Source organism: Littorina saxatilis, linkage group LG4 (assembly GCF_037325665.1).
Source record: "Littorina saxatilis isolate snail1 linkage group LG4, US_GU_Lsax_2.0, whole genome shotgun sequence".
Classification (NCBI taxonomy): Eukaryota; Metazoa; Mollusca; class Gastropoda; order Littorinimorpha; family Littorinidae; genus Littorina; species Littorina saxatilis.
The window spans coordinates 32,304,687-32,318,165 of record NC_090248.1 but is presented as its reverse complement, the minus strand read 5'-3'; the positions used below and the strand labels follow the sequence as shown (position 1 = coordinate 32,318,165).

The 13,479-nt window shown below is 40.9% G+C and overlaps 1 protein-coding gene across 2 annotated transcripts in view; it reads left to right on the top strand.

The window, feature by feature from the left end:
• LOC138964526 (cadherin EGF LAG seven-pass G-type receptor 2-like) overlaps positions 1-13,479 on the top strand; it is an 84,907-nt gene extending 71,428 nt beyond the window's left edge. The window contains exons 30-37 of one of the 2 annotated variants that reach the window (XM_070336510.1): positions 1,009-1,177; positions 1,791-1,886; positions 2,300-2,564; positions 3,733-3,903; positions 4,594-4,665; positions 6,545-6,670; positions 8,470-8,620; positions 11,351-13,479. In XM_070336510.1, the coding sequence (XP_070192611.1) occupies positions 1,009-1,177; positions 1,791-1,886; positions 2,300-2,564; positions 3,733-3,903; positions 4,594-4,665; positions 6,545-6,670; positions 8,470-8,620; positions 11,351-11,375 (1,075 nt within the window). In that variant the 3' untranslated portion in view covers positions 11,376-13,479. The remainder of the gene's footprint in view (positions 1-1,008; positions 1,178-1,790; positions 1,887-2,299; positions 2,565-3,732; positions 3,904-4,593; positions 4,666-6,544; positions 6,671-8,469; positions 8,621-11,350) is intronic. The other variant, XM_070336511.1, reaches the window with a different exon arrangement.

Sequence of the window (13,479 nt, the reverse complement as noted above, 5' to 3'; positions counted from 1 at the left end):
CTCCCGTAGCCCCTAGATCAGATTCACCAACCCCCAAAGAGGGTTGGGAATCGACCCGCCCCCGGATTCGAGCCAGGGAGGAGAAGGAAACCTTCCCCCCAGGCTTGAAACCGGGAGGAGCTGAAGCCTGAGACTGAGGGCCGGACAACGGCGTCGAAGGGGGGGAAGCCTGTTCCACGGAAGGAGAAGGAGAAAGAAGCTTTTTCTTTCCCCTCGACCTTCCCCGAACCTTCGACGGCGCAGCCCCGCCCGAAGTCCCAGGTTCAAGCCCAGCCTGTTTGAGCAAGCTCGCATTGAGCTTGCTCAAACAGGCTTTCTCCGCCCTCCCTCGCCGCAAACGCAAAGCGTTTGGGGAGGGAGAGTCGGAGCGCCGAAAGGTCCCCCTCTCCGTGCGCAAAACATGACGCTGGGCGCCCGGAGAAGAGTTGCCCCCGGCAGACTCTGGTTCCGTATCAGGACGAGACATCCTACCTCGCCCTGTACGTACCCTTAAAAAATAGAGAATTAACAAAATTCAAGGAAAATTAGGTCAATACTCAAGTGAATGAGGCGAAACGAGAAGCAGACGACCGGTCACCACGAAGTAGAACGGTAGGCACGCCGAGTCCGCCACACAACAACGGAGGCACAAGTTGGAAGAAAAACAACGTAGCCTCAAGCCAGAAGTGGAATAACACACAAAAATCCAACAGGTGGTAGTCCACACAGAAAAGAAGACTCTAGAATCCAAAATAATCCGGGAGCGCAGCAGAAACACAGCCTACTGTCACGCGCGAAAAAAGAAAGAGGACGCGCCACCTACATCCTGTAAGGGGGAAGCACTCGGACAGTGCTTGGGATCCACGGTGGCGCATGGTTATGGGAGATAATTGTACCCACGCAGCGTTTTGTCCAATTTTTTTCGGCCTATAATAGATAATGTGCAAGAATAGTACTGTCGAGGTAAGTGTTATATTGACAGTTGTGTTCTTTCAGCACTAATTATCTGTGTTTCTGTGTGTTTTCCAGACTGGGTTTGATGGGTGCCATCCTGTTGCTGCTGATACTGAGCGTGACGTGGGTGCTGGGTCTGCTGGCGGTCAACTTTGACTACCCGGCCCTGGCCTACATCCACTCTATCTTCCTCTTCCTGCAGGGCTTCTTCCTCTTTGTCGTCTACATCTTGCTCAGCAGGAAGGTCAGTTGGAAGAACAAATTTCATTCATCATTCAAAGCAACGCTTGAAAGATGTTTGCAAGAATCTAATGAGCTTGCAGGAAGGGCTCAGACAATAACTTGGCGTAGTCAGAATGCATACAGCCATTCTCAGTTGTCTTCAGTCACAACACTTAAAGCGTTCTCTGTAGACAGTTACAGTGACATCAGTCATGTCATTCTGACATTCAGCTTAGCAGTTCCCGTAGTATTTCAGAAAGAGTGTAAAGAGCTTGAGAGAAAGGTTAGCCCAGTAAACTATTAGAGTGGAAGTACAGGTGCAGTGAGTGTGCCACAGCACACAATTATCTGGTGTCTTCAACCATGACAAATAATATCTAGTACAGTAGAACCCCGCTTTTAAGACCTCCAAAAATATAAGAAAATCAAGTCTTAAAAAGGAGAAAGTCTTAAAAAGGAGAAAGTCTTAAAATGGGGTTAATTTTACAAAGGCTATGAACAGAGCATCTTAGGAAATAGGGTCATAAAAGGGACTTAAATCGGGGGGTCTTTAAAGGGGGGTTCCACTGTAGCTTTGAGGGAAGGTCTGTTTTTTTTGCCAGATTGCTGTTATAATCTGACATTTTATATTCCAGGTGCGCCTGTGTCTGAAGAGGACGTGGTACAAGATGCAGGGCAAGAAACTGGAGATGGATGAGAACCTGACTGGTACACGCAGCAGTGTTATGTCTGTGAGTGCCATCACCTCTTGTCTTAGTGCTGTCATTTGCTGTTTCTGTCTTTCGCACTGTTGAATGTTTGCTTTGTTTTACATGTTCACAGTGTAGTGCCATGTCAGGAAATGGTACTGTACGCTTGTATATTACATCTGAAAATCAAAGTCATTTTCTTCGAACCTTGACTTCTTGCATTCATCCCTAATCAGACGGGTGTTTGATATTATTTTTATTTAAAAAAAATTATATTTTTAAGCCCATTTCAAAATTTCAATGCAGTAGAAGCAAAGGTTTGAAGACTTTAAGAAAAATGTTGATGTTAGTGAGAAATGCTTCTCGCTCATGAGTCATATGCATCATTGAACATTGCCCATCTCACTCAAACTGCATACTGAAAATCTGCACATCAGTTTGTGCGTCTCTCACAGCGCTCGGCCCTGGCCTACCGCAACGATGCAGCTGCCTCGTCAACGGAGGGAGGACTGCGCATCAACGTTGGCATCTCCACCACCTCCACCACCTCCCAGTCAAGCAAGAGCACCGCCCGCTACCCGCCTCGTTACCGCGACGACTTTGGACGCTCCACTAGCAGCTCTACCTCCGGTCACATGCCCTCTGGCCAGCCGCCTAACACCGGAATCGCTCCGTACGGTTATGATCCCAACAGGGGGGATGTGCTGGCTGAGGCTGAGTGTGAGTGGAATATTTCAGATTTTTTTTCTTTCTTATTTTTTACATAGACTCCCCTTTAAAGGTGGTCGTCTACATTTTTGCTTTTTTTCAATAATCTTATGGTTAGATTTCACTAAAAAGTTATGTCAGATGATGAATTATTTATGGGGAAAAAAGTTATAGAAAAAAAATATATGTAAAAAAAGATGTTACTTTTGGGTAGCGTGACTCCCGCTTCCAATATTTTGTTTTCTGTTTGCTGAGAACATGTGCTTTGCCTAAAAATACTGACCAATCAAATTCATGTCACTATGCTTATAGCCACGCCCAAACAAGTGCAGCAACAGTTTGACACTGGAGCGCTGTCCACGCTTTTTTTTAAACGCACGAAATGCACGGGATTTGAGAGGAGTTTTGCGCTTGGCATTTTCCAAATACATGTAAGGATATCCTACTATGAGTACTATGCTGGAATACTACAATGAATTTTCAAACGGCTACACTGGCTTCGTCTTTCCTGATCGAAAGGGGGTGTATTGTTGATATTTGTAGATAATAGACTCTACATTTTAATGGTCAAATGGCGATTTCGGTATAAAAATGTAGACAAGGACCTTTAAAGCCAACATTGCCTGGTATGAAAGCTCAACAGATGCAGCTCTGTTTTCTGGTATCTGGACTATAGGCAGTGTGGCTGAAAATGTTCTGTATAGCTCTGTGGTCTTCCATTGTACCGAGCTTAGATGCCTTGGGCACCAAATGTGCGGCTTTAACTGTAGTGGTGGGGAAAGTACTTGATAACACTGTGAAAGATTGTGTGAAACAGGGCTCACAGTGAGTAGGGGAAATATTCCAGAACACTTGAATGGCCTTTTAAAGTTGTCTATATGAGCGTCACAGGGTGTGTTTGGTAGGAAGGAGTTTGGTAAAGACTCTGCTTCCTCTGGTTATGAATTTAAAGTCGGCAAAGAAGTGTTGTTGGAGACAGGACTTTTCCAAACTAGCTACAGATATACTGCAAATTTGTAAGTTTTTATATGGATTGGCTGTAATTATAGGCCTTTTTTTCATCCTTTTCCAATGTTCTCTCCCACTTCTTATGATCTTCTCTCTGACGTCACTAACAAATGTTACTAGCATGTTTGTTCAGCCTGTTATGACATTCAAATGATTTTTCTTTGTCATACAGATGAAGGGCCATCACCCACTAAACCTGAAGGACACGACTCGGACTCTGACAGCGATGCCTCCATGGACCGGAACAGCCTTGACCTTGCTTCTAGCCACTCTTCGGACGAAGACGACGATTTTGAGATTGGTCCTCATTGGGATCAGCACATTCCCAAGAGTAAAGCAGTTGGTAAGTGCAGGCAAGGGAATTGTCCGCCGAAAGGCAAATTTCCACCGAAATATTTTTTTATTCCGCCAAAAAAGCAAAAGTGTCCGCCAAAAATAATAAATAGTGGAGGCAAAAATGGTTCTAAAAACTGAATTTAATGGCAAACTTGGAGCTCAGATGACATCATAATGCACCATTTGGGTTCTTTGGAGAGAGAAAAATTCCGGCGGAACCCCCTATAGTAAGGCTAGGCGTTTCGCGCCATCGACTTTGCTATTACTTACAGATTTTCAGTCTTTTTTACTTTTTTCAATTCCCATGCCTGTAAGTGATAGTGGTGAAAGTTTTGTTTCATTATTGCCACTGTTAACAATTGTGGAGTTAATGTTACTTTTGCTGCACTTAATTATAAAGGAACATGTTTGACAGATTTTGAAGACTCTTCCACTCTGCTTACAGGTGTATCATTCGATTTAGATGTTTAATTTTAGCTGACGAAGACATACGTCAAAATCGGTCCGTATTCATATTTTCATTGTTTGTGTTTCTGGTGAGTACATTTTTATTGTTATCTTGTTTTTAATTTAAATTATTGTTCTTTACAGCAAGTACAGATCATATTTCCTGAAAACTAACAGCATAAGCTGATGGCGATATGCGGTCATTGGAAATTAGAGCCATTTAAATGTTGTCTTTGTGTTACTGTTTCAGCACAAGCACGGGAGCAGTTAGAAAAACATAGAAAAGACAAAGAAAGAGAGCGGCTGGGGAACAATAATGCAGGTAGGCTGGTGTTTCTATATCTTTGTTAGTGGTTTATATTTGAACAACTTTTGACAAAACTTACTGTGTGAACCTGAATCACTTATAATTTCCCACTTCAAGGCTAAGTTTTGCCTTGGAGTGTGTCAGGTTCCCCCAGACCTGTTTACCCCCCCAAATGAAAATCAGGAATGCAGCTGGTACTTTTATGTAATTTGAGGCATCTTTGAGTAATCTTTTTCATCAACCATAAACCAGCTCGAAAACGAATAAACGACATGTTTATTCGCGCGTTACCATGCAAAACAAGTACAAAATTGATAACCATGTTTAACAGTATTGTACTACACACACAGAAGCTCGATGACACACACACACACAAACACACGACACCTGATATATAATATGCAAGCTAACTAAGACAAGTTTACTTTATCTAAAAAAAAAAAACACCACAGTATTCAGGGGCGGAGCAAGAGAGCTAGAGGGGGGGGGGGGGGGGGGTACAACCTGGGGTCCAGGGGTTGGGGGGGTCTGGCTGAAGAATTTTAGCTATTTTATTAACAATTTGTAGCTTATCCTTGATTTTAAACATGATAAATTGGTGTCAGCAGCCACTCATTATTTCTTTTAAAGTTAGTATTAAATAATGGCAATTTATCTTCATTGATATCTGCTCCCGACAACAACAATTTCACAGACAGAAAATGTCTTTAGTTTCTTTTCCCCACAGACTGAATTTTTGTTTTGCTTTTTTGCTTTTTTGACAGCAAGGGGGGGGGGGGGGGGGGTCCGGAACCCCTGTAACATCCCCCCACCCCCACCCCTCCGCCCTTGGACTATTTACAGACTCAGTCACTTGAAGATGCATGTGAACAAAACCACTTTACATTCTGTCACATCAGACATCCTGCATTAAAACCAGTCATAATAACTCTCTCCAGAAGCTACCTTTAATTTTAGAGGACCGATTCGTTTATTTCATTTAAACATTTTGTTGTAAGTTTTTCGATTCAAAGAACTGTGATCTTTGCTATATATAGAGAAATATTAATGGAGATCAGTTTTAGACTCAGAAAGACTTGAATTTCGGCAACAGCCAAGTAACTGATGAGCGCGACCATAGACCTACATCTATGTCTCTGGCGCGACTGACCGTAGTGAGAGATCGGTTCGCAGGTCTGAGAGATTCTGTGGAAGTAGAGACCTAGGTCAAATAAACTCGATGCGAAGCAGGCTCATGTCTTGCCAAACATAATTTCGTGTTTTTGTTTGTTTCCATGTTCATTTGTGTACTGCATTTTGTTAAAACTAATGCTGCGTCTAACCTCGGGACACGTGCCGCGTCGTGACTCGTAATTGACTAGCTTTGTTGTTGCACTGATCTCAAGTTGATCACCAAAATGAATGTGGTTCGCTCTTCTTAAACTTCACCAGACACCGCCACTTGACTTAATAGTTTTGCCGATATTTCTGTACAACTTTCTCTTTTTTGGTTGGCATTTCGTCCCCACAGAGATCGGCCCTATATTACCCTTCGGACCAATGTCGATCTCAAATCCGCGGAATCCGACAAATACCTTGCTGTGCACATGCGCAGAAAAGGCTGTTCCGGTCAGCCTTGAAATCACAGTCCTGGTGACTACCACAATTTCGACTTCGAATTTTCACGCACAAAAAAGGTTCTCTCGACCGGAATTTCCGGAATTTTCGGTAGTATTCCGTAATACCGGAATTTAGACCCCAAATCCGTAATAATTCCGGACAATCCGGGAGGGTAAACAGGTCTGGGTTCCCCTATTGGATTTTGAGTTCGAGTGTCAGACTCTCAAAGATTCAGCTGGTGCAGCGCAAATGAGAAAAAAAAATTAAACAACTTCTTTGTGTTTTTTCCCCTCAGATCCCATGTGGGCAGACAGCGGTCAAGTTGACATCAGCGTTGACCATGACCTTCCGCCGACCTCGCGGCCTCACATTTCTAGTGTACCACCCGATGTCACATTATCTGCAGCCGCACAGCGATCAGGTATATTCTTCGCTCCCCCACTCCCTCCACGACCCCCTCGAAACAGGCCTTCTCTTGACGACTTGTGAAAATACAAGTTTCACATCTTCTGCCTGAAATGAATTGAAGGCAAGAAGACACTGTGAATGAAAAGACTTCACACACAAACAAGTACCAGACTGGTGCTTAGATACAACCGCCTTGCTTTTCTGGATGTAGATTTGGATTTTCTCCTGTAAACAGAAACAGCAATGGTATAGTCTTTTGCCTTTCTTCACTATCAAGAAATATGTACAAAACTGTCTCCAAACTTGCTGAAGACTGCACGCCTAACAAAACTGAAAAATCACATTGAAAATTGAATTTTGGTTGACATTTCGTGTTTGTGATTTGCTTTTCTTGCATATTACTTGTAAAGACCTGAAAGTTGCATTATTTCACTGATTTGCCTTTGTAAGCAGCATTTGAATTTGAAACTGGTCTTACAATGAGGTGCACCTCTCATAAACTTCCTGTAACATACCACTCCTTGTGATTTTGTGCAGCGAAAAATCATGTCATGTGATTGTGGACCATTTATTTTCAAGACAAAAAAGTGTTTCATTTAGGCATGAGAGACCAGTCCTGGAAATGGAAACATTGTACTTGTACATTATTCTTTGCTTGGATGAATTAACTTGCACTAGAGAAAGGTTTTCTCTGATGGAATATGAGAAATTGTACATAGTTGTGTGTTGCTAATTTTTTAGATCACAGTGAAGTCACAAGTTGAATCATTTGTGTGTTGGGCACTACTTGTTAGGATCACAGGAAAGAGTCACAAGTCAAATAATTTGTCAAGTCTTTGCGCTGCCTCGTATGTGTAATAGAAATCTAGTCACGCTGTGCAGATCTTTGTGATGTGCTTTGCTCAGTATTGTTTTGTGTACCACTCCATCCCCAAGCCGGGAAGAGGTGTGGGGGAATTACATGAGATTAATCCATGTGTTTGTCCGAGTTTTCTAGGCATGCAATCAGTAGCACAGTGCCGTTCTCATGGGTGATTTTCCTTTCGTATAATACGGAATTCCGTATTTAATTTTTTTTTGTCTTTGTGTGTGTGTGTGCATCACAGGCATTATACGGAATGGATCCGTGATGGCGCACATTTTTGAGTAAACAGTTGAGAATAGGTGCTGGATAGGTTAACAAAAAAGTTCAGTATTGGAAATTTTTTGAAGATCACCCCTGGGTTCTGTACATGTTAGTTTTCTGTAGTGGTTCTGTGTTCAGCCAGTGAAATAATTATGAGCTGTGTGTTTGCAGTGAGGTATGATACAGTATCTCAGTCCTATATTTAAAGTGGTGTTTGTCTGTATCAGTATATGATTTACTCATCTAGAAGCTTACCAGTGAATGTTGTGTGTTGTTATGAAAACAGGGGGAGGTCCAGATATCATCAGTGTGTGAGTGCTTTGCTTTGATGGGTCTCGTTTTCAGCGGCAGTTGGTCACTTCACTTCAACTGCACTGCATGTGTCTGTCTTCTTGTTGAAACATTGTTTGTTTTTCTTGTTCTTTGTTTTGTTTCTTTGTTGGTTTTCCTTTTTTTGTGTGTTTAATTATGTGTTTTGTATTGCTATATGTTTTCTTTTTATTTTTTTTCATTTTTTTCTGACTTTTCAGTTCCTTGGTTTAAAGTTTTCTTACATTTTCCACTTTATTTTTACATTAAATTTTTATTTTATTTCACCCATTTTTTATAAGTTTTAGTTTTGCTTTTGTTATGTTTGGTTTGCATGACCTTTATTTTGCGTTGTGTTGTTGTGCATGGGGCGCTAGGTCGCAAAGTGACGATCGTGCCACCTGTGCGGTCTGACAGCCTGCAGAACAATTACGCCACCAGCAGCAGCAATGTGGCGTCAGAGGTGGCGCCTAGCAGGGTACAGGTTCAGGTCCTCACGCATAACGGCAGTGTGTCCTCAGACTCGGAGTAAGTGGGCAGAGAGGATATGAGAGAAACAAAAATAGGAAAAGCAGTACACAGAACGTATGGATAGGGACATGTAAACAAAGAACGCAAACGACATGTGGAAGTAAAGTACAAGAGTTAGAAGAGTTTTGGGGTGAGTAATGGCTTGCGCTCACATTATTAGACAATCGTCTAAAACGGTGTAAAAACAAATTGTAAAAAAAGACACAAGATAGCGAAGAACACTACAAATGAGGAAAGAAGTGTAATTGAAGCCATCATAGCTAAGAACACTAAAAATGAGGAAAGAAGTGTAATTGAAGCCATCATAGCTGAGAACACTAAAAATGAGGAAAGAAGCGTCATTGAAGCCATCATAGCTAAGAACACTACAAATGAGGAAAGAAGTGTAATTGAAGCCATCATAGCTAAGAACACTAAAAATGAGGAAAGAAGTGTAATTGAAGCCATCATAGCTAAGAACACTAAAAATGAGGAAAGAAGTGTAATTGAAGCCATCATAGCTAAGAACACTAAAAATGAGGACACGGTGGAGAACTAACGCATTTTGAGTTAGCAGGGAATGTGTTATTTTTACACCGACCCTCTCCCTTCCATTTCCCTTCCCCCCACTCTCCTTCCCCTCCTGCGTGCGTACCGCCCTAGACAGTGCCACACAGCCTACCCACAGCACAAAGACGAACGCTGTGCGAGAATAGCTCAGTATCCATGCATTCCTAGAGCTGTCTGCGATTAACCGTCCATTGGCCCACACAAACTCACTTCCTCCTAGCACACACCGGACCAGCACAACACAGAACCACACAGACACTTGTAATTGTAGTCGTTATTTCAGCACAAAACAACACTTTTCTGTGTATATTCACTTGTTGATTGCAATGTTAATATGTTTGATGGACGAAATCCGTTCAAATGAAAGAATATCGGATAGGCACTGTTCTTTGACACTGTAGTGAAAAGAGCGCATTTTCACATGCAGCATAGACAGACAGACGGCTTCCCAACAAAGACAAAGAGGGAAGGTTCTGGAATTTTCTCGGCGCTGTGCAAGCCGGCGTGATCGCTGGCGCGCGCGCATGGTTAAAAATAGCTACAGCAGAGCATATTCTCAAGTTGTTGTCTCAGTGCCAAGTGAAGGGACCGTGAGGAAAGAAGTGTCATTGAAGCCATCATAGCTAAGAACACTAAAAATGAGGAAAGAAGTGTCATTGAAGCCATCATAGCCAAGAACACTAAAAATGAGGAAAGAAGTGTCATTGAAGCCATCATAGCTAAGAACACTAAAAATGAGGAAAGAAGTGTCATTGAAGCCATCATAGCTAAGAACACTACAAATGAGGAAAGAAGTGTCATTGAAGCCATCATAGCTAAGAACACTACAAATGAGGAAAGAAGTGTCATTGAAGCCATCATAGCTAAGAACACTAAAAATGAGAAAAGAAGTGTAATTGAAGCCATCATAGCTGAGAACACTAAAAATGAGAAAAGAAGTGTAATTGAAGCCATCATAGCTCAGAACACTAAAAATGAGAAAAGAAGTGTAATTGAAGCCATCATAGCTAAGAACACTAAAAATGAGGAAAGAAGTGTCATTGAAGCCATCATAGCTAAGAACACTAAAAATGAGAAAAGAAGTGTAATTGAAGCCATCATAGCTAAGAACACTAAAAATGAGGAAAGAAGTGTAATTGAAGCCATCATAGCTAAGAACACTAAAAATGAGGAAAGAAGTGTAATTGAAGCCATCATAGCTAAGAACACTACAAATGAGGAAAGAAGTGTAATTGAAGCCATCATAGCAAAGAACACTAAAAATGAGAAAAGAAGTGTAATTGAAGCCATCATAGCTAAGAACACTAAAAATGAGGAAAGAAGTGTCATTGAAGCCATCATAGCTAAGAACACTAAAAATGAGGAAAGAAGTGTCATTGAAGCCATCATAGCTAAGAACACTAAAAATGAGGAAAGAAGTGTCATTGAAGCCATCATAGCTAAGAACACTAAAAATGAGGAAAGAAGTGGAATTGAAGCCATCATAGCTAAGAACACTAAAAATGAGGAAAGAAGTGTCATTGAAGCCATCAAAGTGGAAAGATCCCCTGACATCATGTAAAAGTCAGTGGCATGACTATCAGAAAGTTAACAGTCAGAAGAGTTTGGGAAGGATGAGAGTTGTCACTGTGGCAAGTTGAAGTTGAGAGAGAAAATTCGAATCGGAGAGAAAAATCAAATTGGGAAAAGTCAGCTTATTTTGTCTGCAGTGACCAAGGCTTTCACATGTAGCACTTGATTTGGTTTAGGATAATACTCAAGTTTTGCTTTTGCTGTAGCATTACATTTTTAAAACAGCAAAGAAATAGGAACCAATGTTTATACAAGGTAGCTGCTAGTGAAAAGGCTTTGCAGTGCTTTAAATGTCCGTTCCTCTTTCTCATTATTTTGAATTTTTTCCTTATGATTTTGCCTTGAGTTCTGACAAATGAAACACCTTTTTTAAGTTTTTACTTCTTCACCTTTTTAAGTTAATTTATTTTCTGTTAATTGTTTGCTTGGACCGTCTTCTGTTTGTTAACTGTTTGTTTGTTAACTGTTTGTTTGGATTGTTGTTCATGTACATTTTGTTTGCTGAAGTAGGTTCAGTTTTTGTTTTGTGTTCATTCTTGTTCATTTAGTTCAAGCAAATTTGTGTTTGAGCTGCTTTTATTTTTGTTTTGTTTTGTGTTGTTGCAGGTCAAGTGATGAGACGAACGTGTGAATGGTTGAACACATAGTTAGTGTATGAATGGTTGAACACATAGTTAACTAGTGTATAAATGGCCAAATACATATGTGTATGAATAAATGAACACATAGTTGATGTATATTGTTGAGTGCATGTTTGAAAAGATTTTTATGTTGTGTGGGCAAACCTCAAACCTTGCTTCACTGGGACACTGAATACTCCGCTTACCCATATAAGTGAAGCTGCCAAAGACAGCGAAACTAAATAGCGAGACACGATGTCTAGAAAAAGAGAGAAGTGTATCTGTAGATGGATGTTGTCTGTTTGATAAGGTGTTGTGTGCTTTAAGTGTGGCTAAAACTCCATGTGTAAAGTGTGTAGAGAAGCGTGTAACAGACTTTAATTAAGAGCTAATACCTGACCACCGAGTCAAGCTGGCCACCATATCACAAGGATGTACATAACCATACCCTGCAACACAGATTTCAACGAGAGGAGGAAATACCATTCTTTACATCCACACAGGCCTGCGAACCTAGTAAGGACATTAACTGATGATACACTGAACATTTCAACACCACAGCAGCTGATGGTTTGTTTATTTGCAACAGTGCGTCACCCTTGCAAACTGGGACCTAAGACTCTACTGCAACGGAGTTGTGAGAATTAACTATACTGCAACGGAGTTGTGAGAATTAACTATACTGCAACGGAGTTCTGAGAATTCCCTATACGGCAATGGAGTTGTGAGAATTCCCTATACGGCAACGGAGTTGTGAGAATTCCCTATACTGCAACAGAGTTGTGAGAATTCCCTATACTGCAACAGAGTTGTGAGAATTAACTAGGACAGGTTTATTTCATAATTTGAATACATGTAATTTTGACCCGGATGTGAGCAAAGTGAGGAAGATGTCAGTATCAGTGATTCCATTTTTTTTTAAATCTGTAATGTGGGTTACTCTAGCTTAGTGGCAAGGTATAGAATGTTGTGAATGAAATCATAATGTGAGAGTGAATGATAAAATGTGAGAGATAGCATAATGTTTGACTGGGTTGTGAATGAATGTGTTCTCTTTTGTGAGCGCTGAACAAGGGCAGCATGATTTTTGCTGCGTGCAGACTTTTAAAACATATTGTACAAAGCAACATGATAATTGCAAATATTAACAATTGGCTACTGTTGAATATGTTTGCATTAGTGTGTTAGTTTATATCCCAGAAGAAATTGTTTCATCATTGAGCAAGTGAATTTTGGTGTGTTGTATGTGGATTTTGATTTGTTTTTCATAAAAGCTGATCAAGACTGCTTTATTAGGAGTTGTGGAAGTGTTTTAGTTGTGTCATAAATATTTGATGCAGTAGGGGTTGGACATTGATAGATCATGGATACAAATCAGGCATGTCATTTCATATAACCACCAACTTGATTGATTATTTCTACAAATCAGGACTGAGGAGTGTCATTTTATATCACTACAAGTTCATTGATTGATTATTTCTACAAATCAGGCGTATCATTTCATATCACCACAAACTCAGGCCTTCTTCCGTTAGGGCAAGATTTGTGTATCCAACATGTTTTTGAACAAGTTTACTTTACAATCCTTGCTATTTATATAATTACTAGCAGTCAGGCCCGGCTTCGCCCGGGTGTTTCTGATCTTCCCTCTCTCTCAGAAACTTCTAGAATCTTATTCCAATGAGAATAAGCGATAGATGAAAGTGTGAGCTCATACATTTGGATTAAAAGGCTGGGACTGACAGTGTGAAAGCATCACCATCAACACACTCTTTTTGCTGAAAAATAACTTTTTGACTTGAGTTATCTCCTTTTCTTAGGAAAATTCTAGATACTTGAAAACCAGGTCTAACATCGACTCTATATATTCTGTAAAGACTGATCAGGCGTGCCTGCATTAGAAGAGAAGATACCTCCCTTCAATGTATACAAAGTAAGAGTTACCTCCCTTTGCTTCTAGAAATTTCCTGAACTGTCCGGTTAACTTTTTCTTCTTCATTTCTTCTCCTCATAGGAGCGATAGAGAGTCTGTAATATCACTGGCATTATGTGCTTGCTACATGTGATCACCAGGCACTGAACTGGCCTTGCACAGCAGGGGGCAGGGTTAGTGTG